This window comes from Miscanthus floridulus, chromosome 2, assembly GCF_019320115.1.
Source record: "Miscanthus floridulus cultivar M001 chromosome 2, ASM1932011v1, whole genome shotgun sequence".
NCBI lineage: Eukaryota > Viridiplantae > Streptophyta > Magnoliopsida > Poales > Poaceae > Miscanthus > Miscanthus floridulus.
Window position 1 is genome coordinate 175,301,876 of NC_089581.1, and position 24,121 is coordinate 175,325,996.

General features: G+C 43.5%; 2 protein-coding genes and 1 long non-coding RNA gene across 10 annotated transcripts; all 3 read right to left on the bottom strand.

The window, feature by feature from the left end:
- Window positions 1-5,566: 5,566 nt before the first annotated feature.
- LOC136540770 (NAC domain-containing protein 54-like) lies at window positions 5,567-15,550 on the bottom strand. 8 transcript variants are annotated; one of them, XM_066532786.1, is made up of 15 exons: window positions 15,397-15,550; window positions 14,835-14,979; window positions 13,519-13,722; window positions 13,166-13,235; window positions 12,929-13,037; window positions 12,650-12,805; window positions 11,248-11,308; window positions 10,901-11,079; window positions 9,971-10,704; window positions 9,521-9,848; window positions 7,938-8,215; window positions 7,378-7,737; window positions 6,798-7,283; window positions 6,609-6,687; window positions 5,567-6,473 (listed from the first exon to the last, which is right to left on the bottom strand). In XM_066532786.1, exons 10-15 carry the CDS (start codon window positions 9,675-9,677, stop codon window positions 5,782-5,784), a joined length of 2,052 nt encoding a protein of 683 aa, XP_066388883.1. In that variant the 5' UTR covers window positions 9,678-9,848; window positions 9,971-10,704; window positions 10,901-11,079; window positions 11,248-11,308; window positions 12,650-12,805; window positions 12,929-13,037; window positions 13,166-13,235; window positions 13,519-13,722; window positions 14,835-14,979; window positions 15,397-15,550; the 3' UTR covers window positions 5,567-5,781. The 8 variants fall into 8 exon arrangements, with proteins under 8 accessions (XP_066388883.1, XP_066388885.1, XP_066388884.1 ...); XM_066532788.1 differs by having other exon boundaries at window positions 9,971-10,701; window positions 10,919-11,079; window positions 14,835-15,550; XM_066532787.1 differs by having other exon boundaries at window positions 9,971-10,701; window positions 14,835-15,550.
- A 2,507-nt stretch (window positions 15,551-18,057) lies between these two features.
- Window positions 18,058-18,625, bottom strand: LOC136540771 (histone H4). Its single transcript, XM_066532793.1, has one exon. It carries the CDS (start codon window positions 18,569-18,571, stop codon window positions 18,260-18,262), a length of 312 nt encoding a protein of 103 aa, XP_066388890.1. The 5' UTR covers window positions 18,572-18,625; the 3' UTR covers window positions 18,058-18,259.
- Window positions 18,626-20,937: 2,312 nt separating this feature from the next.
- Window positions 20,938-23,776, bottom strand: LOC136540772 (uncharacterized). The gene is made up of 3 exons (XR_010780020.1): window positions 23,167-23,776; window positions 21,948-22,047; window positions 20,938-21,337 (listed from the first exon to the last, which is right to left on the bottom strand). It is a non-coding gene; the product is annotated as an uncharacterized lncRNA (long non-coding RNA).
- Window positions 23,777-24,121: the final 345 nt, after the last annotated feature.

Below are 24,121 nucleotides of genomic sequence, written 5' to 3' on the forward strand. Positions count from 1 at the left end.
TGGTAAGCCAATTGCCTTATTTTTCTACATTAAGTTGCACAACAGTACATTAGGCGTTCTTGGACCGACATTAGGAGTTATCTATTTTAGTTAGTGCCACCTTCAAGCCGTATCACCCTTATAATACGTTAGATTCTTGTACAAAAGAAAACCAAACCTATTGCTATCTATTCAAAAGTATTATTACTGAGAACTTTGTTGTAGGGCAATACACTCAAATACTTAGTTGAAGAGATTGAGCGCATTCGGCCGAGAGTCAGTGACGACTACATACTTGGCTTCCTGGACGTAAGATTAAAAATATTCTTTCAGGCTTCCTGGACGTAAGATTAAAAATATTCTTTCAAACTTATCATTAATACGTTAGATTATTTCAGTTAACATAGTTTTATACAACAGAGGCTGTCACATCGTCTACGCCGTGCGGCTGGTCATTGTGGTTGCAGGACAGATATGACGTAAGACATGTATGTTCCTTCTGTAGGCAGAGGAGGCTTGGGTTCCTCTAGCCAACCAGCTACAGGTGATGGGGACGAGGATGAGGAAGACAACAACGACGACGACGATGTAGACAAGAGGCACGAGGAGCTTGGCCCCTCTCAGCTCCATGACGCTCCCTCAACTCATCCTACACTACCGCTAGGCACTAGGCGACGCCATCCACATGACCCTTACACTCTAGGTACGAGTGCTCTGGGTCACAAGGGTAAGGGCAAGAGTAGGAGGCAGTGAGGAATTTGGTAGCTGTTAGTATGCACTATTATAGATTTTGTATTTACTTTTCTGTAACTATTTAGAACCATATGGACATTGTGGACTATTTGGACTATGCAGGACATATTATGTTGGTTGTGATGTTCGTTGTGGTTGCATTTTGCTCCTTGGATGATTAAATGTTTGGAATATATAATGATGTCTCTGTTTGTAACTGTAGATGCTCCTAAAACAAGGGAAACTCTTACGAATTTTTTCCGTGAAACATTAATCATACTACACTGCTATAAAGGCACAAATGTAGTACACAGATTAACTATAAATTTATTAGAACATGTATAATCCAAATGTATTGTACATATGCTTTGTAGATGAATCTAGGGTTACCAAGCAACAGTGAATGAATCTATGTTTTTCAGACAATAAAAATAGACTTTTCAGATACAAGGACAACATCGATTTATCACATCACTGACATTGTACTGCCATGCAAGGAAGCACAACTCCACTCTATCTCCACCATCCATCTTATGACTGTTTGATCCAAGGGCCGAGGTGAAGAGGCATACGGATCGCTGACATGGCACATTGAGAGGCCTCCATTCCTCGTCTAAACCTATAAATAACCACTCACTCCCTCTTATTCACACACACAATAAGGAAGAACACTCAGCATTTTCTTTTGTTGCAGTACCAATGTCTGGAGGATTGTCTAGAGGAAGAAGAAAGGGGAAGGGAACTACCATTAGGTGGGAGGGTCCTCTTGGTCCCGATTTCTTTAAGGAAGCTCTTTATGAGAGGTTCCCAGTTGAGAGCAAAAGTGATTTCTCCAAAGAGGCACCACTGAGAGGATACGATGAAAGGAAAGAAGAGTGGCCAAAATGCATGCATGGTGAGGACTGCCTAGTGCAGATGTTCACCGAGGAAATAGATGGAGATCGTCATTTCTTCAAATGCCCACGAGCATGGGTAATTGCTATTACTATTTGTTTCTTCAATATGTTCCTCCTGTATATAACTTACACGATATACTTATTGTAGTCTTCCTTGGCCGAAGACAACTGTGGGTTCAGTAGGTGGGTCGATCCTCGACCTATTTATCCACATGTGGAGTACATCTACTACCTGCAGGACCATATCTTCGATCTAGAAAGGGAAGTTAGCAGCGGTTACAAGGACGACGAACAGGACGACAACAACAATGGTGCCGATTCACACAAGGCACTCTGCAATGATCCATATTGCACCTGCCCTAACCACAAGAACAAGGGGCCTCCCTCGTCACCCCCGCCACGACCAACAACAACAATGGGAGGCTACTATAGAGAAGGTACAACACAATTTGCTATGTGGCCACACTACTAGGACGACTTTATGTTATTCACATGTCACATCTATGTGTTTGTTGTTTGGTTTAATAACCCAAGGCTTGTTAGGTTTAGTCGAAGGAAACTCTATACCTAGGTTCGGTACATGTTCTCACATGCCATTTCATTTGTTTTGTGTGTTGAATTATATAATATCGTACGTCGTTAGGTTTTATTTGCAGCACGTGTTCAAATTTCAATACGTCTGTATCATTAAGCAGAATATTAAGACCATAAATAATGAAAACAACCACATAATAAGAAGATCAATACTATGCCACATTACACAACATATTAATACTAGAAGTACGTGCCGACAGTAGACATAGGGGCAAATGCACTTCTAAATCCTCAGTCTGAAACGTACTGAGTAAGCAACTCATCATCCGAGCACCAGTCCTCTACTACAACCCTATTGTCGTGGCTAGGCTCACCTGCATTTCTCTAACCTGCCTATCGCCTGTAGTAAGCGACCTTCGCTTCATCTACGGCTGCTGCAGCCTGAGTGAAGAACGCGTCATCATTCTCCCCCGCCTGTAAGCCTGTCTCTGCTAGACCGATAAGCTCGTTCAGTCTGCCAGTGTCTTCCTCTGCCTGCTCTGCCTGCAACCCCACCTCTGCTAGAGTGATGAGCTCGCTCAATCTACCAGTATCATCCTTAGCCTCCTACGCCTGCAAGCCCACGTCTACTAGAGCAATGAGCTCACTCAGTCTGCCAGTGCCGTCCTCATCCTTGTCCCCTCATCAGACAACACAATCGGTGAATGAACGGTGTGACCAACTCAAGATCTATGCTCATCTAACTTCTTCTCCTTATACCTTGCATGAGCCAGCTCCACGGCATGTTCCTCGCTGCAACCAATCCCTTCATATATAAAATGCAATCAGTTTGCAACACGATTATATTTCATTTAAAATCATGCAACGAAAAAATGCTTTCAAGCACTCACTGCCACATAATGCAACAACATGCTCGTTCAAGACCTGCATCTGTACTCTTGTCTCATCTCTTGCCTTATTCCTTGCCCTCTTCTCCTCTAACGTCATCCGCCTCTCCAATCCCTATTTGTTAAGCCCAACATCGATCGGGTTACATATACCACGCTGTCTAGCAAACTCACGTATCTTTTCTTTGTGATATTTAACGAATAGGTTGACATAGTCAGGTGCATATCCCCTCTTCTGTGCAATTACTTGCCTCTTCTTCAGTTCATCCAAGAACTTAGCTCGACCATCATAACATTCCCACCTGCATTTCCTAGTGCTCTGTTCAAACGATAAATTCTATCATATATGTCTTAGCAAAAGAAACAAAATACGATTTCATGTTTACCACAAAAATAACCAACCTCATCATACTCAACCATATGGCTCAATAGTGGCCTATTCCAAGCTCCGAAGGGACTAGGCCATAGTTGGATTTAACACCACATTCGCACATGACAGGAGGTGCTTTGTAAATTACCATTTCTTTCTTCTTTTCCTTAACCTTTTGCGGTTCTTCCAGCCATTAGTTCTTAGGACCATACAACCACTCCTTGAAATGACACTTCGCCATTGAAAACACCTAAATAAGTAGACATTAGTACATGAACACATATAGTTCAACATTTCAACACATACACTTTGCACTTACTTCATGCTTGTTTGGACACACAAACTCCAATGTATTCTCAGGGTTTATCATAGCTCGATCTCCATAATCGCGCAGAGGAGGTTCCTCGAGTCATCTAACTACAGCTAGGTGCTTCTGCTTAGCTATCATTGGCGGAGGGTTAGGGGGGGTAGAACCCACTGCTTGAAGTGCTCACGTGGATGTCTCCCTCTAAACCAATCATCGAAAAGGAGGTACCTATGATCAAACTTGTCTGCACCGTTGATCCACTGAAAGAAAAAGCACCTCTCATGGTCCTACACAATGAAATTCCAACAAAATATTAGTAGCATACTTACACAAATAAAGAAAAATGATAGTGGAAACAATTTCTTACATTAAAACAACTGCATGTGTAGAAATAACGCGCCGCTGTGTTCGGATGTTTCGATTGAAAAATATGGGTCGGGAAACCACAGTCACAGTTAGGGACAGGGAGGTCAGGAGGGACGGGGGCATCTTTGCTAGACGCGTCGGGGTATAATTCTCGAGGACGACCTCATTTTCGCCAAAACTCCACCCGAAACATTTCTTGCATCTAACAAAACGAATGTAATTTAACAAACATAAATCAAAATATCACAAATAAATGTCAATGAGAACCATAACTACAATACAACTAATTTCGTTCTAAGAACCCAAAGCAGTTAACATTAAATCATAAACCTAGGGTTTCCCATTTGATGCACAACAATAAACCCATAACATAACTACATGCGCCTAGGTTTGCTAGCTTTTCCACGCCTTGGCATCATCATACGGTTGTATAATACATATATTGATGGATACAATGAAACCCTAAGTGATGACAATTATTACGTTCAAAAATCTGACTAATACATACCGAATCGATGCGAAAAAACTAGGAGGGGAGCGATGATACCTTGCTCTCGAAGATCTACGGATCAAATCAAAGTTTCCAAGGTCCAATATGCCAATTTGTGAGGTAGGGTGAAGTGGGAAGAGAAAAAAAAACCCGAGAGGGAGGAGGAAGAACGCTCGGGCAGGAAGGTTGGCCGGGGTTAAATGGTAGGGAGCTCGGCGCTAGTCACTCTAGCGCCGAGCTCGGCGCCAGAGTGACTGGCGCCGAGCTCACTGCCATGTCATCTACCGTGCCCAGGAGCTCGGCGCCAGAGACGCTGGCGCCAGAGACATGTTAGCTCGGCGCCAGCACCAATGACACCGAGCTAAGGGTCCATTTTCTGAATTTTTCCGCTAGGGGTCTATTTGTGAGAAACTTTCAAAAAAAGGGCTAAAATGTAAAAAATTTGGACGAGGTGACTGCTATTGTTGCCTCGTCGACGAGGTGTCTTGCAAGGGTTCTGGGCAAAAGCTCGGCCCAGCTCTCGGTTGGGCCAGCGACGAGGGACGCCATCGGGCCATTTCTCCTTCTTGAAGGCGTCGTTGAAGAACCTCTTGCTGCCTCCTCTCCTTGGTTGGCCAGGCCAATGCAACTTCTCCTCACACACGACTGGGTGAAAGCCTTGCTAAGCTAGTGCTTAGCCGACGATGATTACATCTCTTCGTCATTCACCTCGTTGGAGGCATTGTCGAAGAATTATTGTGTTGTGGTGCTGTAGTCTTCTCATTGTCTGGTGCTTTGTGGTTTTGCCACGTTTGTCCTTGTGCGGGGGCACGTTGTTGTTGTTTTCTCGTTAGTGGATAGGCCACAACCTCGCCCTTGTGCTAGGGCTCATGTACAAAATGACTTGTTAAACTATGCCAATATATGAAATCAGGTGGGGAACGTCTCCCCCCGTTAGATTTTAAAAAAACATCGCGTAGATAAATTAAACATGTGTATTTGCACTTACAATTCATGAACAATGTTTTGATGTACAACAGGGGTTAGACTTCAGACGTGTCAATACATGGACGAATAAAAAATGAAATACGAATTATTACATTTCTCCAGTTATACACCAGTTAACTGACTGATGCACGAAAGACTATGCACCTCCATGCACCAGCAGGCACCCGATACGACTTTACTAGTAGCATAATACGAGCCGTACTTTTTACATGAGTCATGATCAGAAAGACCTTTCAGTGATTGCACCCTGGAGTGCGGATGGCCAATGCGGATGTCAGAAACGCCCATTTCCCACTAAAAAACATGCTGGAAATGCCTTTGCTCCTCTTGGAGAGTGGAAGAAGCCACGCATGGCTTCCATCACAACCGGGCCCCGGCTTCATCACCTTCTTCGCCTTCTTGACCAACTCTTGCTCGGTAGTCATCGTCGTGGGGCCTGTGACTTCCGTTGGTGTTAAGAGGAGCGACGACACTATCTGCAGCAGCTCACTCACTGCCGCTGTTTCTTTGCTGCCCAAGGACCTTTGGTATGATGATGAAGGCAGCTTCTTCACCAGGAATTTGTCCCTGATGAGCGCCTTCAACTTGCTAAAAATGGAAATGCTGCTGCCACTAACTTTGGTTGTCACACTAATGGGGAAATGGAACTTCTCGATCGCCTTGCTGACGTCGCTTGCTACGGGATTCAGGTGGAAGCTGACCTTCTTCGATGGCTCGACGTGGTGGAAGAATGTCTTCGGCGCACCGACCGTTGAGACGAAGAGCCCATGCTTGACGTCAACCTTCTCGTATAGGTCGAAAGATGCATTAGGGTTGACGTCGTCACTGAACCCAATAGCAAAGTCGTCAGGTTGAGATTGCGAGAAGATGGGTGCAGTGTCTAGGCCGCCGGCGTTAGTGGGATCGGTCAGTTGACCGACTTCTCCTGCAATCTAGCTCTGAGTTAGTGTATGAATGAAACATGAAGGTATGTGTTACAGACCTACAATGCCCTATATATCTAAGATTTTGAACTGCTTCAAGTGGAAAGCATGCATGTTGCACCCAAAAATTTACATACCTGAATTGTCAGCAGTGTCTGATATGGGGTATTGTGTGATGCAGTCTGTTGGATTGCTTTCATCTCCTTCTACAACAATCTGCTTCATCAGAAAAATCGGTATCATATTAATAACACGATCGAGAAGGTGAGAGGTTATGTGTACAAGCATCATATCCACAATTCACATGAAGTCGATTAACTAGTTACCTCTCCTAGGTCATTGTTGTGAAGCCTCACTCCTCTAAGGTTCTCTACGTGCCTCTTCTCTTCCTTGAACTCCTCCATGTTAGCAATCTCAACCAACCTAACCGGTTCATCGACATGGACCGGCTTTGATGCGAATCCTGCAGATGTGCCAATGCAGTCCATATGGTAGAAATTGTCTGCCTCCTCTTTAGCCTTCACCCCAAGCTCAACGAGGGAAGATAGTTCGTTGATGTAGTGGGTGCTGGTGCTGCTTGTGCCAGCGCCTGGCCACATCTCTGCAGCGTAGCTGCTGCTGGTGCCGTTGATTAGCTCCTGGGAGGCCGACGCCACGGAGAGGAACTCTTGAAGGATGTCAACCTCGTTGGGGTTGCTGCAGAGTACGCTCGTCTTTGTGTCGAGGCTGACGTCCTGTGGGAAATCCTCCACCTCCAGGGGAGGTAATGAGAGCCTGTGCTGAAGCCTTGCACACTCCAGTGCAACATCCACCTAAGCCGTAGATAATATATGATTTGCACGTGTAAGCACTTCAGTGTTCTTTGCCTCAATTACTGTGCTGAAAATACTAGCATTGTTTATATACCTTGGATGGGAGGCATGAGAAGCTGGAAGAAGCTGGATTCATGAAGAAAGGATTATTGGTGGCGTTAAAGGCGTCTTCGCTCAGGAACTGCATCCATTTGCCATCCTCGTGAGGTGCACTCATCTGCATCCCGAACCCACCATGCATGGAGTCCATTGGCGCCTCAATCGGGAATGAGAAACTGCTGCTCTCGAAGTCATCACCTCTAACATCACTGGACAAGTCCAGCGTTGGGGAGCGGTCAACACTGCTTGCCATCCACTGAGGTTGCTCGATGGGGTGGTGCACTGCGCCATAATGCTCTATGATTTTTGGCCCAGGCGCTGTCTTCTTAAACACTCGGCATAAAGCATACGCGTCCTGTGAACAGAGATGCAAACAGTTCATATATGTCAGAGGCCTAAGCTATATATCAGTCACCCAGTGTGATGTTTCATACTAGCTGGTTTAGGGTTTCTGGAATAAGGGGTCAACAAAGTGTGTGACGTTACGTATGAGTAGTTCATGGATCCCAAACTACAGTACATAAATAGATTTACTCATCGGTAGCAAAGTTGCACCTGTAAGCCAGTGTCAGTCTCGCATTCCCTCTCGTCGAGGCGGTACTCGTGCATGACCCAATCAGTGCGAGAACCATGTGGAGCTCGGCCCCGATAGTACACCAAGGTCTTCTTCATACCAACTGCACGCCTATGCGAGTTCACCTTTCTGTCCTTCCCAGTTGCCTTCCAGTACCCAGATTTTGTTGCACGGTTTGTCCTTGATCCATTTGGGTACTTGCGGTCTCGAGGGCTGAAGAAATACCATTCAAGGTCTTTGCTTGGAAGAAAGGATTTTTCTGAACATTTAATTAAGAGAGATGTCAGACGATATACAAAAATATACTGCATAGATGTGCTAAAATTTATCTGCATATAGGTATGTGATAATCATTATTAGAATTCAAAGATTAGCCAAGATATAGACTACCATAGTTGAAAAGAGAATTAGACCAAGATCACTTTATATCTTGGAGGCTGTGCACTTTAGTTCATCTTCTTGACTTATGTTCATCTCAAGTCCCTTTCTATTTCCTTGCTTTATTTTGCCACTCAAAGAAGATAAAAGAATCATCTTTATCTTATCTTTTCATTCAATGTTTTTATGGCATTCATTTAATACGATGCTATAGGTAATTTTTAGTAGGGAATAAAAACTGGCAATCTTGAAAGCCAACAAATGGATAAAGAGAATATATATTTTCTCGAAATCTATGTGAGACTGACATGGCCCAAAATATATAAGCTTTAGCTTTGTTGTTACTGGGATAAAGGATTTCCTTTCCTTTTCAAGCAGCCCAATGCATGAGCATAGATAGTATACCTACACGATCACCTTTACACTTGGCAGAATTTTGCCATGCCTTACGGTTCTTTTCAGCCAAAGAGAGCAAGATCTATCTATATTCCTACAATCCTACTTTCGGTGCACATGAAATGTTTAAAGAAAACAAATTTCGTAATATGGTTAATCTCAGTTTTATTCCAAAGTTAGTATGGAAAATATGACTTTTATAAACATGCTCCTTTCTATAATTACAAGAAGGACAGAAACAGTGTCTGATATGCTTCGATCAAATAGAAATTGGAATTCAAATACAGAATAAAATAAATACATATAAAGAAAGTGCTAAATACATAAAGCCATCGTATATAATAAACTGCAATTTGCAAGATGTCAAGTATACTATAGGTCGGTGAAGTGCCCACCAAGAAGGGAACATGAGCTTATTCTTTCCTCAAGAGCAAGGATTGCAGTTGTGGTTGAGCAATAGTATAAGGAGTGAATAAGATTGCTTAGAGTGTGTGCACAACATGGTATCCAATACAAATATTTGAAGCTATATATATGCGTGTGCTTTCCGTGTAGGGAAATAAAAGTGTAAGATGTTAAAATCCTATTGCATGCAAAATTGCAAATACATTAATTCACAACAGAATCAAAACTTAGGAGGAAGGTGTTCCATAACTACTTCTTAGGAATGCTTACGTACTCTGGCCGATAATATATCAAGCAAACAATGATGATAACTACTTCATAATGCCAACTTTGTCAAGAGTCAATATGAACAGCGAGATAAATCAAAGAATGGATATGCACATACCTGGCAAATCCCAGGGCTCACACTTGTAAAGATCAACCTCTGGAATGATTTCGAGCTCTATCTGTCTCCCGTTGATCTTCCTCTTAAGGTAGTAGATGATGAGTTCCTCGTCAGTGGGGTGGAACCTGAAACCAGGAGGCAAACTGACTGGCGCCATTATATTGCTCCCTCTGCCCTTCCTCTCAAAATTCTCACAGCAAAAGTGTGCTTGGAGCTTTGCAGTCGCCTGGCAGCAATGCTATCCGAAGCAAAAATCGTGGACAGCCAACCAAGCCTGCTCAACTAGCTCTCTATGAATGAATGATCAGCTACAAATAATGTACACAACCTGAAACAAGAAATAACAGAAAGGCGTAAGTTGCAGAAAATTAACCAAGATCGTCGATCACGTATGTAACTAAGAGGTGCAGTAGAGAGGATAGGAGGCAAGAGGGGGAGGAGACCTCAGACCTTGGCTAATGGCAGACGTATGAGGAAGGAGAGAGAGAGGGAAAGGATGAGGGGAGGGGCTGTGTGTCTTTATAGCAAAGTTTGGGAGATTATTTTATGCTGGGATTCTTGTCATCTTTCACATGAAGCTGTATTACCTCTCTCTCTATGTCCCCTCTCTCAAACTTTGGCTTTTGTTTTGTTATGTCCTGTGTCAGTAGCTTTATATCGGCGAATAGAAATATCCCAATCTTCTCTTCTTGTCTTTGGCAGCCAAAGCGAGCTGGTGTAGCCGCAGGACTGTGTAGGATGGCTATTGGCTGCTTTGTGGGCCACCAGAGCAATGCCTAGTCAGCTCCCGTTGGAAAGGGTGAGGGACCCAAGGTTGGTACTCGATTCCCTCACCTTTTTCCCCCGCGACTTCCCTTTGACGGTTTACGTCACGTTCACACACGAGCCCCCATGTAGATTTGCCGTGGGGACCTGCATGCATGCCTCGATGCTTGTGCCTGCATCTGCACGATTAGCAGCTAATACATGTACTACTATACTGTCATTAACTGTCTCAACTGAGGAGCAACTGACTCTTTTTTCTGAAGCGGAGTGGCAACCAACTCTGGGCTAAAGTGTACTTGTTCTTCTGTCCCCCATGCTCATGCTAGAGGGTGAATCTGTGCTGAATTGCCATATGCTTACTGTTACTGATCGCTGCAATGGCTGCATGCATGCATGCCGGCAATAGCTCAGCTCACCTGCTGAAACAATGTCAAGAGACAAGTCAGTTGAGCCTGGTTCCAGACGAACTTATTACTAATACCAGCAGAATCCAAGTGATATATTTCGTATTTTGTCAAAGAGTTATACATTCTGATAGATCCAATGTATCTGCGTGTAAGAATGATACGTGTAACTCAAGCTACGACAGTTGTATCGTTCATAAAAGGCTCTGACCGGAAATAGCTGGTTCACCAGTGAAATCAACTTTTCAGAAATCCAATCCTCGGTAGAAATAGCTGGTTCACCAGTGAAATCTACTTTCCAGAAAACTAGTTCAAGGAGTTGGGCCACCACTGAAATTTCAGTTGTTGCCAACACAACAGCACATGGACATGCCAACTCTGGATGCTCAGCTGTAGCAAAAGTGCAGTTAATTTCCATAAGATGCAAGTTTTGGGACAGACACAAATATATAGCCGCTTTTCTCAGTTTGCAACGCAATTCACATGAATACAAGCATGCTAGTTTGACATGCATGCTCAGGTTCAGATAATTGTGTTGCTAACTCGGATTCAAAGTACCGGAACTGCCGCCGCCAGAAACCCAGGCTCCGGAAAAAGATTGTGCTCACAGTCGTCCACACTGGAAGAACGTACGCAAAAGGACTTCACTAATACAAAAAAAGGACTTCATTTCACATCACATTTTGGCAGTAAAATAGCATATCAAGAAATTAAAGCACTGCCCCCTGGTGAAGTCGGCAGGAACCTAAGACTAATAAGAGCCATTTTCTTCAAAAGAGCAGAAAGTAAACTAGAAGGTCCAGAACATCCGAGCTGAATGAGACAGGTTGTGTTGTCCAGCTGACGCGGGACTGACACAGCCGATCTCATTGGTCGATGATCCAGTTTAACCTCCAGAAGCCCATTCTCGGTATCCAATGAAGGAGCCAGCCAATGATGGCGCCGATCCCTCAGCAGTCAGCAGCAAAACAAAAAGGAAAAGGTGGGTTATCCATCGAACCAACTGCGACGGCCAGACTTTCGACACGTTCCACTGCTAGGCCTACATGGCAAGTGCAGGGCTGGGTCCCGGGAGCTTTCGAGGCCCCCACAACTTGCAGCTGCTGATGCATAGCTTGTGGGCCACTTTTCCTTTTTATCAATCCATCCGCTCCAGCTTTAGGTTCCTTTCCCCTTTTCGAGTTTATGCTTCTCCCCACCCCCACACAGCGGGTATCTCTAATACCACCTCAAAGCTATTCTACTACACTGCTCCTCCTACCTGAAGCGTATTCACATATGGAGTGTTGCGCTTATATGCACTGTAAGCTGTCTAAGACTGTCTCCAACAACCACGACCTCAAATACAAGATCCATTCCTCCTTTGGGTAGCGCTACCGGCAAAGGGTTCGATACTTATTTTTTCTCTTCTCCAACAACAAAATCCAAAAGACAACCCTTTCTGCAAATGGGTCTCCAGGAAAGAGGATACTTAGATTTGGGTTATATGCCTCTCCTGACACCTAAAATAGGTCTTCCATATATGTACTTTGTTGGAGGCTATAAGTATTGTGTTGGAAACTCATTTTGGGTTTGGGTTCCACAATGGGTCTCCTGTCAAAGACAGCTTAAGGAAAACTAAAAACAGTGGCGTGCAATTGTAAATGGATAACTTTATTACTGCGCAACCAAATGGAATGAACCAGCATGATTGATGAGTATACGTTGTTACATTCCAATTCACTGGATTTTGTGCTATCATGACATGCAGAAAACTATAAATATATGTTATCTATTTGCTCGATTATGTTAATCATGCTTAAGATTTGTGGCTATGATGCAAAAGCTAGGTGAATATGGTGTGCAATGTGAGAGAGATGGCAAACAAGTCGGTCGATCCGACAGCCTAGAGTGAACAGGAAGAGCACACATGACGCAGGTAGTTTAAAATCTAAAAGCAATGTGTCTTAGTAACTCTTACCTAGCAATGATGGACTTAATAAAATGATAAAGTACGATTAGCCAGCTCGATTCATAAGGAGACCCAGATCTCACAACTTCACATCGCTTTTAAGGAATGCAGGAAGAAGAAAGGGAGAATTTAGCCCACCTGGACCCAGCAGATCAGCGCATGTATCTTCATAATGATGCCAAAGACAAAAATTACAACTGATCAGACTAATCATTAAGGTCTAATCATCATGTGTTCAACTCAATTTGAAAAAAATACTTGACTCTCGCGCCCAAAAAAAGGCATTACCTTATCTGTTTATTTTTGAACAAAATCATCACTTTGCTTTAAGGTCTTGGGCATTGAGCTTTAGTTCAAAAAAAAATGGAAATGATCCAAAATCCTTCTTTCTATTTCCCTGAAGTTTTTCAGAGTTCGGATTAACCGCTGTCCGTCAGCACTAGTTTCAATAAAAGATGAACGAGCAATATACTAATGTGCTAAGGAATAATTCGTAGAACTTTGGAGGTGGTGTTGGGATCAGACCTTGAGTGCCCACATTGAAATCCATCAAGAGATGGGTGGCCTCTGCAAGCGGAAAGCAAAATACTTCAACCTGGATACAAAATTAATTACAATCAAGATATGCTGAGATATATTCCATTCAAAAGCATTTCAGAAAATTTATTTAATCACAAAGGTTGCAGAGCTGAACGCGGTGTCGGTTCTGATTATGGGAGAAGAGGAATCAAAAGAAAAGAAACGGCAACAGCGTAGCCGAAAGGATAGGCCACCCCTAGCCTCCCACTTTTGAAAGCCCAAAAGTCGGCCATTGTTCAAGTATCTTGGTTTCCACAGGGAATCAGATAGTACCCAAACAAGGAAAGAGATCTGAATACCTTGCACCAAATGGTGAAGCAATACGCGGATAATATAACTCGGAAACAAAACTTTATATGTTTCCCGTGTAAACAGTTCTTGGTGTTCAAGAAGGCATAAAGTTTCAGTTTCTCCTGTAGCAGTCCAAAACTCCAAATTCAGTTCCCACTAGTACCATTTTCTTGACTGGTACTGATGATTAATAGCTGCAGGACCAATGTGTCCTGTAAAGTAAAGCAGTTTCAGCAACTTGCAAACAATTTGTCTGTCAATGTCAGTCACTGCACGAAGCTTCAATAGTTCGCTACTTTCTGATTGGCCTGCTAAGTGTCATGGCATGTCCATACTAAAGTTTTCAGTATGTGTGCATGATGGTGCTGAGGGGAGTAAGAATTGATCGAGCATTTACTGAGGTAAAAAGAATAGTGTTCCATATAATCATAATCCATTACTTCAACATATATTGTCTTCAAATACTACCTCCATTCTAAAAAGAATGTCATTCTAGGTTTGGACTAAGTCAAAATATTTTAAAATTTGACTAAGTTTATAAAAAATATTATCAACATTTGTATCTCTATGATTAAACTAATGGTACTTTATTACACATCATAAATATTAATACATTTTCATAAATATTTGGTTAAACTTGATATTTGTTGACTCCTCGACGAGAATGACATTCTTTTATTGGGGTGGAGGGAATATAAGGATTCATTGTCTGGTCGTCAAATCAGATCTGCTATTGCAACAGAAAACAGTACTGAAGCATTTCTCGGGAAAGGAAACATACTTTAGACTGGAATACTGGATGACACTTCTAACACGTAGTTGTAAAATCCTTGATGCATAATAAAGGATGGTCAAAATTTTAGAACAAACCCACTATGAAAAGTAACCTAAGGATAAGTGAATTACTAGGCTGAAGCCAAGGCCCAACTACAATTTGGTCCATTAGGAAAAGGTAGCACTACCTTTCACCTGCTAACTTCAGAGAGTTGAGACTCAGACTGCTATCTTGACTCTTTACTACTGTCACTAGACCTGGTCAACAAAAAACTACTGTCACTAGGTACATACTAGTGACAGACAACTATAGCAGCTTAATGTGCAGGGTGCAGAACATCATCAGCTGTAAATGTAATTATTTCGATCAACTTCTAGTTCTGATAAGTGATAACATTCTCACAGCCTACAAGTAAACATGTGCCTTCATTATCGCAAACCATTGTGAAGCTTGTCTTATTATGTTACAACCAAATGGTAAGACATTTCATCTCCAGTTGAGCATGCTAGAACTGCAATGGTTAGAACTTAGAAGGTATGGATAGTATACCATTTACAACAAAGAAGACTCTACTCAGTACGAGAACAAACATTGGGGGGAAGACAAACTTGCTCCTTCAATATTCTTGTTGTATATCCTTGTTTAAGACTAAGAATAACTTGGGCAAGCAAATAACGTCACGGAAGATGCATGCCTGCAGAGCTTGCAGCAATGACGAGAAAAACATGACAAAATGCAATCTTCATCAGGAAAAAAGCAAATTATGAAACTGAGGTCTACATCAAACCAAAAGTTTATTCTCTCTTTATTCATTGGATCCCAAAAGCAGATTTCTAAGATACAATGAGGAAACGCACATGTTTAACATGCTTATTACTTTTCTCAGTGCAAATCGATAAAGCAAGAAATCTTGTTAGCTTCTCCTAGCTTCCAAAAACTGCTATCTAGCTCGTTATTACCAACACGTAATGCTATAGCAATATCAATGTGATAGTGTTCTCTTACTATATTTTAGAATCCAATACAAAACAATACCTCTATTTTCCAAGAAATTAATTTTACCATGGACGGACAATGCGTACGAAATAATGGTATTAAGAAGCTAACTTACACGATCAGATAAAACTTCTAGTCATGAAACATCAGCTATTTGATTTTTTTTCTCGAACACGCACTTAGGCGTGTGTACATCACCTATTTAAATGGTTGATTTCTCTTGACAGAAGCAACATCATGATACCAGCATCATAGTATCCAGCTCCATGAAAAAGGAAAAGACGACTATAAGAGATAAGAAGGAGCTGTCATTTTCAGTTATGCTACAAAACTGAATGGCGTCAAAAGAAATGGCAGCATTAAAGCAGAATTCTAAATACAGGGGCTGTGGACTGGGTTTTCAACTCGTCTGCCCCACATGGATGCAAAATGACATACTGAATATAAGGTAATAAAGAGAGTGCAATCCTAATCTAGTCAGAAAGGTTCACATCAAAATGGTGCATGCATTTTATTCACTCACACGTATAGCTAGTTTCAGACCACTCGTGAAAAACAATGTTAAGAAGATATCATTATATTTAAATAATATAATTAAAATCTGCTAATTTTAAAAGTAAATAGGAAATAAAATTTACTATTAGAAATTAATATTAGATGCCAACAGCGAGATTTTGCACCTACATTGGCCATGAGTTCCATATGGCAGAAGCAGAAACAGAACTCCAATCAATGAATTGAACTTTGCTTTTTAACTCTCTTAGGGATGTTCTGCTAAAATTCTTATGCTGCACAAAAGTAAGGTAAGTAGGAGCGAGTGGTTTCTTGATTCCTTCCTCTGCACTTATTGTTGCACAATATTTGCAAAAAAAATGTCTGCAAATACAACTAAAAAACATAAAAGCTCATGTTAATTTAGAAGTGCATTGGCTGCTCCCATTTGCTTATATTATTAGAAAAACAACAAGCTTGAGCTTAACCCAAGAAATAAATATAAGCCCCTCACAGTTGACTCTGGAATGAAACTCCACTTCAAGCTTCAGGTTCATAAGCACCATATCAGCATATTGGACATCCTCAAGATGCACTCCCAGTTCACATCTTAAGGCCAGGGTTTTGTGAACAGGGTAGTATGCCTTCACAAAGGAGTCTATCGCAGTGAAAATTATTTTACTGAGAGTATCCACTTTTACATCTTCATTTACACAATGAAAGAACTATGCCATTAAAATTACCATTTCAAGACCCTTTCCTGATCATACAAGTTTTCGCCTTCAAGGCGCTGTATATAAAGCACAAACAAATGCCTTCATGAGCTAATTATCTTATATATAAACAACCTCACACTCTCAATGAACAGGTTCTTCCTTAGTTCAACGGAAACTAATAGGCAGATGATGAACGGTGACCAATAGAGGCATACCTCAGTATTAATAAGATTTCGACACATAAACAGCACCACCGACTGTTTTATCGTTGGGGATATTATGTGTGTTACATCAAAGTGTCATACACAACACCAACTGTATTAATAAGATTTTGGCACATAAATGAATCTGTCTAGTCCTAAAGTTAAGATGCTTTTGTCCACCGATAGGTAGAAGATTACAAGTAGAACAGCCCAATCAGATTGAAATCAAGTATCAGCGCAACACAACTGATTAAGCAAACCTTTCTGTTATCAGATAAGAAAAGCAGGCTCTATATTTTCCATCCAAGTGCCGGAGCACACACGAGACACTACAACACACCGCGCCATATTCTCATTTCGCCAAAAGGAGACAATGCTGTGATGCCTAAGATGTGTGCTCGCAACAACAAATGCCACACAATCAAATAACTTCAATAGTATTCCATTTTCATACTTCCCGATCAAACGTGACGTTCGGTTAAACCTTGCACAGTTAAATTGACTGGATGAAACGAGGGGCTGATAGGTGAAACAAGCATACCTGTGCGCACGCAAACCATATGAAACTCTTTGAAGCAACATGATGGCTGACGCCCTCAGTTTAATCAGCAACCGTGGGTTGCTTTTACTCGCTACCGTTGAGCACATTGTAACTGGTGGGTGGTGGCCACGTACCGGAGGACGCGTGAGGTTGGTCAGGAAGAGCCGAAGGGGTGTTCCGTGTGGAGGCGGAACGCGAAGGGGATCGGACGAGAAGGCGAAGCAGTGGCGGACTGTGAGATGGGGAGTGGAGGTTGGGGCAGCAGCGGCCGACCGCACAATGCGCGTCGATCGCGCGGCGGGGGCGCACCCAAACCGATGTCCTCCAGCCCGGCGCCGAACCCAGCAGCCGTCAGCGCGTCGGCGACGAGCGGGGTTGGAGGGTAGAAAAATTGGAGCGCAGCGCCATGATCGCCGGCCCGTCTGGCCTGGTCCCGTCGCGAACGCCGCCGCCACCACTCGAGAAGAGACCAAGTTAAGGGCCCCGTCCGTGGAATCGGACTTTCTAGCTGGGCTTTCGGCCCAGCCCCAAAATGCGAAGCTGCCACATTCAGCTCCCCTAAGCGAGCCACGCGCCTATTTCGAATTTTGCGTGAAAATTTGGCGCCCAAAGACAGATTCGCAACGCAGAGGTCGAAAGCGCACATCGCGAAATTCGATTTACAAGAGAACCTGGCACCCATATCCAATTTCAAACCAGATTCACATTTCACAGGGTGCAATATTCAGCGTGCGGCGATGAAAAAAATCAGAGCCACCATACAGCTCTGAACAAGTGCACAGATTTGTGACATCAGTAACAAAACCAGGACAAAGATGCAATCGTAACTAGAACACAGATCCATTTCATTCCTCTCGCATTCTTCCATTACACACCACAGAACAGATAACTTTGCACAAGACAACCAGAGACCACAGACACCAGATAGAACGAAACCCTAACAACTGCTAAGCATAGCATCACCGATGCGCACGGGGACCAGGAACCAGAGATGCCGCCGGAGAGGGGATTGGGGGCGGACCGAGCCTAGCCGCCGAAGCCGTAGAGGGTGCGGCCCTGGCGCTTTAGCGCGTAGACGACGTCCATGGCGGTGACAGTCTTGCGGCGGGCGTGCTCCGTGTAGGTGACGGCGTCGCGGATGACGTTCTCGAGGAAGATCTTGAGCACGCCGCGGGTCTCCTCGTAGATGAGCCCGGAGATGCGCTTCACGCCACCCCGGCGCGCCAGCCTCCGGATCGCCGGCTTCGTGATGCCCTGGATGTTGTCGCGGAGCACCTTGCGGTGGCGCTTCGCGCCGCCCTTGCCCAGACCCTTGCCTCCCTTGCCGCGGCCCGACATGGCTGAGAGCGAGGAGCTCGAACCCGAGAGGAGATTGTGGACTTGGTGGTCAAGGGCACTGGGCTGGGTGCTATTTATAGTAGCTGGTGGGGCGGGAGGGGGTGTGTGCTTTTGGCACAGGAAGTGAGGGGGTGCGATCCGTGGGAGGTGGAGTTCGGCGCGTCGGATCCGTGATGGATGGCTGGGAGTGCGTGGGAGCGGGTGGGGCGGATCGGTGACGTGGCAGGGACACTGGACGGATCCGCGGGAGGTGGCTGTGCGGCGTCGGATTGGTTCGTTGGGGTGGACGCGGATCGCTGACGTGGCGTGGGTGTGTTTTCCTGGAGTGGGCTTGAGATGGGCCGGGGGATGGGACTATGGTAGATTGTCGCGTCGCCGATGAATCCATCAGGCCTGTTGTCATCTGAAAAGCATCTCCTTTGCTAATGAAAAACATATCCTAGATTCCATCGGTATCTCACTCTCACTACGTAAAATTCCGAAGTACTCCGTATCTCAATAGTACAATCCTACCATACGTACATAATTTGCAAGATATAGTCCCAACATCATAGTTTGACAATGCCAAGTAAAAACCAATCATACCTAGTATCTCTCTACAACCTTGCTAATGAATATCAGTGTCTTTTGAAGAAGAAAAAAAGGCAATTTCCTCTTGAGAAATTTGCATGACTAGAAAACAATGGTCATATATGTGCTCCAAATGTTCATCTTCTGCGATCAAGCCTTGTTTTTTTTATATATACTTTCTAGCAGAAGATCCATATTTCTTCGAGTGGAAAAAACTGTCTACAAGAACTTGATAATGTCACATGTCATTTTAATTGTCTACAAGAAAGATGGTATTCACATCACCAATGGTCAATGAACAAAAAAGCTACCAAACGAATGCATAAGGCCCCCAATACTTTGTTGCGTGACAAGTTTTTTTAAAGCCGCCATGTCATATGAATATAGTTAATTTATTCTTTTCTTTTGTAAGATGCAACCTAAGGCCCTGTCCACTTCCCCAGGAATGACTCCCAGAAAGAATTTCCGACCAAAATTGTTAGTTAATTTATATATTAGTCAGAATGATTCTTGGCGTCATTCTGCCCTAACCAAATGAGCCCTAAGATTCTAACTTCTTGGTTCATGACCGACGCGTGGACTATGAATTTGTAGATTATACAAAATTGATTTTATTATATTCATGATTGAGGACAACTTCATATTCTTTATAATATTATTACTCCCTCCATTCTAAAAAGAATGTAATTCTAGGTTTGGAATAGGTCAAACTTTCTTAAGATTGACCAAGTTATAGAAAATTGTATCAATATTTATTTCTCTAGAACCTTCAAAAAATATTTATTTCTCTAAATAGATTTAATATGGAAACATATTTCATAATTAATCCAACACTAAATACTTATTTAATATCATAATGTTAGTACTTTTTGTATATATTTGGTAAAACTTTATATTGTTTGACTGTTACGGCTGCGTGATCGCCGGTGATGCACCGGAGGTACATGGCGATGGTCTTATTGACAGCCTCCGATTGTCCGTCCGTTTGGGGGTGGAAGGCGGTGCTCAGCCGCAACTGGACGTCGGCACAGCGGAACAGGTCACGCCAAACGTGACCGGTGAACACCGGATCACGGTCGCTGACTATGGAGTCAGGAAACCCATGTAGCCGGACGATCTTGTGGAAGAATGCTCGAGCCACTGACGTTGCCGTGTACGGGTGCCCCAACGGGATGAAGTGAGCGAACTTGGAGAATCTGTCCACCACCGTAAGAAGGACGCTCTTGCCATGCACCTTAGGTAATGCCTCAATGAAGTCCATCGTGATGTCTGCCCATACGCGGGACGGCACCGACAACGGCTGGAGAAGCCCCGCGAGGTGCAGTGCCTCTGTCTTGTTCCGCTGGCAGGTGGAGCAGGCGCAGACAAAGTCGCTGACGGTGCGGCGGTCGTGGTCGAGGTAGAAGGTGGAGCGGAGTCGTTGCAGCGTTTTCTGGACGCCCTCGTGGCCCATGGTGTGGGCGAGCTGCAAGATGTCAGGAAGTACAGCCAACGCGGGAGGCACAAAGACGCAACCATCGTAGATGATGAGGCCATCACGGACACTCCAGTCCCCGCCGTGAGTGCCTACCACGATGACGTCTCGGTGTGCCCGCAGCTCCATGTCCTGGGCGAGCTCCTGGCGTAGGTCGTCGTAGAGGGCAAACGTGGGCATAGACATAGCCGCCAGGAGAGAGGTGTCACCGTCACAGGTCATGGATAGGACCGTCAGAAGGGGCGTGTCGCCGTCGCAGCGCGTCGGCGACCGTGTTCTGGCGCCCGAGATGGTACTCAACTCTGAAATCAAAACCAAACGGTTTGCTAATCCATTGGTGTTGTGGAATGGTGGACAACTGCTGATCCAGCATATATTTGAGGGCGTGGTGGTCGGTGCAGACGACGAATGCGTGCCCCCATAGATAGGGGCGCCAATGCTGCACCGCTTGAACGAGGTGTAACACCCGGTTTCAAAGACAAAGCCGAATGCACACCATATGTGAGTTTTTAGAATCAAATCTCACATATAGCTACAATTGAGGGGTGATATCAAATAACAACGCTTAAATACATAGCAAACTTAGTAAAAGAGATAACCTTAGAAAGCAATCAACGGATAGACAACTCTGATCTCCGGGTGCAGACTTCACTCCACAGGATCCAACTGACTGGTTGACCACAAGCCTAACTCCTTCAGACTCTAGCAAACTGATATCCAGCCTGAGGTGTGGGGGAAATTGCAAGGGTGAGTCCATGTCGAACTCAGCAAATATAACAACAAGGTAGTGCATTCCATAGCCACATGATCAAGTGTAATTGAATAATGAATTGCACATAAGCAATTTAAATGAACATACAACAATTCCCTCAGTTTTCCAGGCCGCCCGTATCCGTGGGCACGGCTAGTATACCAGTTTATTAAACTCTGCGCAGAGGTGTACACTTTCACTGTGAGTCATGTTTCCCAAATGAGTGGGTGGATCAATCCCAAAACATCGAGAACCATATAAAGCCACCCAAGAGCTCGTCTAACCGGCCAGGGCCGCAGGGTCATCAGATATAGGAACCCCCCTTCCAAAAATAAAGTAACAGGCCGCTTCCAAAGCTAGGCTCAACAGGACAGAGGCTGTCCTATACCCAACTCGCAGACCTCTAACCAGCTAGAAAAGGGTTTCTTAAGCAACTAGAGCCAGAGCCATATAGCCCTCACAGTTGTACTGTAAATCCCAGCTTTTGCCAAAGGATAACATTCATCATTTATGTTTATATCACATTTCATTAAACAAGCCCAAGATCATGGTCACAGAAAGAAAACCCAAGCTATACTTGCCTTAAACACCGATCCTTCGGTAAGCTTTAATCTTCAACGTTTTCTTCTTCTTCTTCTTGATCTCCAACTTCTTATAGATCACCAACGCAAAACTCACCGACTGGACAAGACCGAAAAGCACCACACAAGCATCCGAACAAGCATGCATAGCAAACATACTAGATTAGAACAATACACCAATCAATGAAAAGATTTCGAAATCTAATCTACGCATTGCTACGATCACACACACGCAAAAGACACACTAATCGGAGCTACGGTAAAACAGAAACATCTATCGAAGGATTTGCGTTGGAAAGAAAACTATATGCTTTATCTATTTTAATGATCATAAAACATGTATAAGATATCTCAGGGGAATATCTAAAATTGAGTTAAGTCATTTTATACTTGAGTTATTAGATTTAGAAAACTAAGATAAATTAATCATATCTCAATTATAAACATTTTGATATCTTTTATGCAAATTAAATTGAAATATAATAACAAATGAGAGTATATATATTCAAAACATATATACGTCACGTTTAAACTTGGCAATTTACAATTTAAAGACATACATGTTTATGTCACTAATTAATCATATTTTATTAATCAACATATCTCATATTATATAAAGTATTTAAACTTTACTTTAGAAATATAGAACATGTGAGAGCAACTAATAGAACAATTATATTATGTCTCATAATTGATCTAAGCAAGTCATAATTAAAAAGGCATTAATGTTGGCATACGTCATATTTTATAATTATAAAAGATTATATATATACTTTTAGTCATTTAAACATCTATAAATTAAAAACATAAATCATGTGAGGGCATCTGTTCATACTTAACACATATGCAACATTCAACTAATTATAATCTAAGACTATACTGAAGTTACTGATTAATCAAATTAATATTTAACTTATAAATTTTTCAAGATGTGAGACATGTTAAACATCGCTACTAACACGTATCTCTCACTGCGATGAAACTCGCGTAATCGAATCGAAATCGAAAATCTAAATCGACTTTAATTAATCAGCGATTAATTAATTATAGGCATAATTAATATTTTAATAAAATAAATTCATAATCATGTGATATGAAAACTAATAACGCTACTGCGTAGATCTCGACGACACGAATCTAACGCAACTTGAACCACTTAAAACGGAATTATCATGAATAAACTACGGCTAAACACGTTGGGTGGCAAAGCTGTAATTACCTCGTCATCTACCTTGGTCCTCATCTACGTACAGACCAACGATGGCCAGTCACGGCCATGAGGGCTGCTGCTGCACAGGACACAGGAGGAAGTGGCCGGGGATGGCTGGACCTGGACGGCCAGCAGCGGCACGGGACCGCACGACGCAGGGCCTGCTGGACGTCGGCGCCGTGGCTCCTTCCCGCGGTGGTGGCTTGCGGGTGCCGCGGTTGCCTGCACGGCAAGCCCAAACGGCACCGGCACGGCGCCGGTCGCCTGCTCGGAGAGGGGCCGCGAGGAGGTGACCGGTCTGGGGATCTGCAGAGGCGTGGTGCCATGGTGGTGATCGCGACCATGGATGAGGTGGCCCGAAACGGAGGAAGGTGGAAGCCGTCCATGGATGACCTCGCCGGAAAAGAGGGAGAAAGGTTAGGGAAACGATGAAACGGTGATGGATTCGCGAAAAGAATGGCAAGACGGCGTAGAGAACGACGAGATCTACCTCGTGGTGGTGACGGTTTTCGTCGGAGACGTCCGAGGTGGCCGGAAAAGCTCGCCGAATAGTTCGCCGGAAACCTAGCTGTGGAGAACTTCGGCGTCCGATCTGCGGGGCTACGTGCGGAGGCTCGAAAAACGGGCTGTACTTCTGGAATCCTCGCGATGAGGGCTACGCCGGCATATATATATACGTAGGGTTTGGATATTTTGGAATTCCGAGATATTTTAGTAAATATTGATTTTCGGAATTAAAATATTTACAGAAAATTGGGAATTACTATTTAGGCTCCGAAAAATATCTCTGAGCTCCGAAAAATACTAGAAAAATTCCTGGGAATAGATGAAAGGATAAGGAACACAACCAAAGTGGTTTAGCTCCCGAAAAAGACTTTTGCATTGATCAAGGAAAAAAAATAAAACTCCAAGAAATATAAATTTAATCCCGAAAAAGGTCGGAAAGATTCCCGGAAAGTGAGGC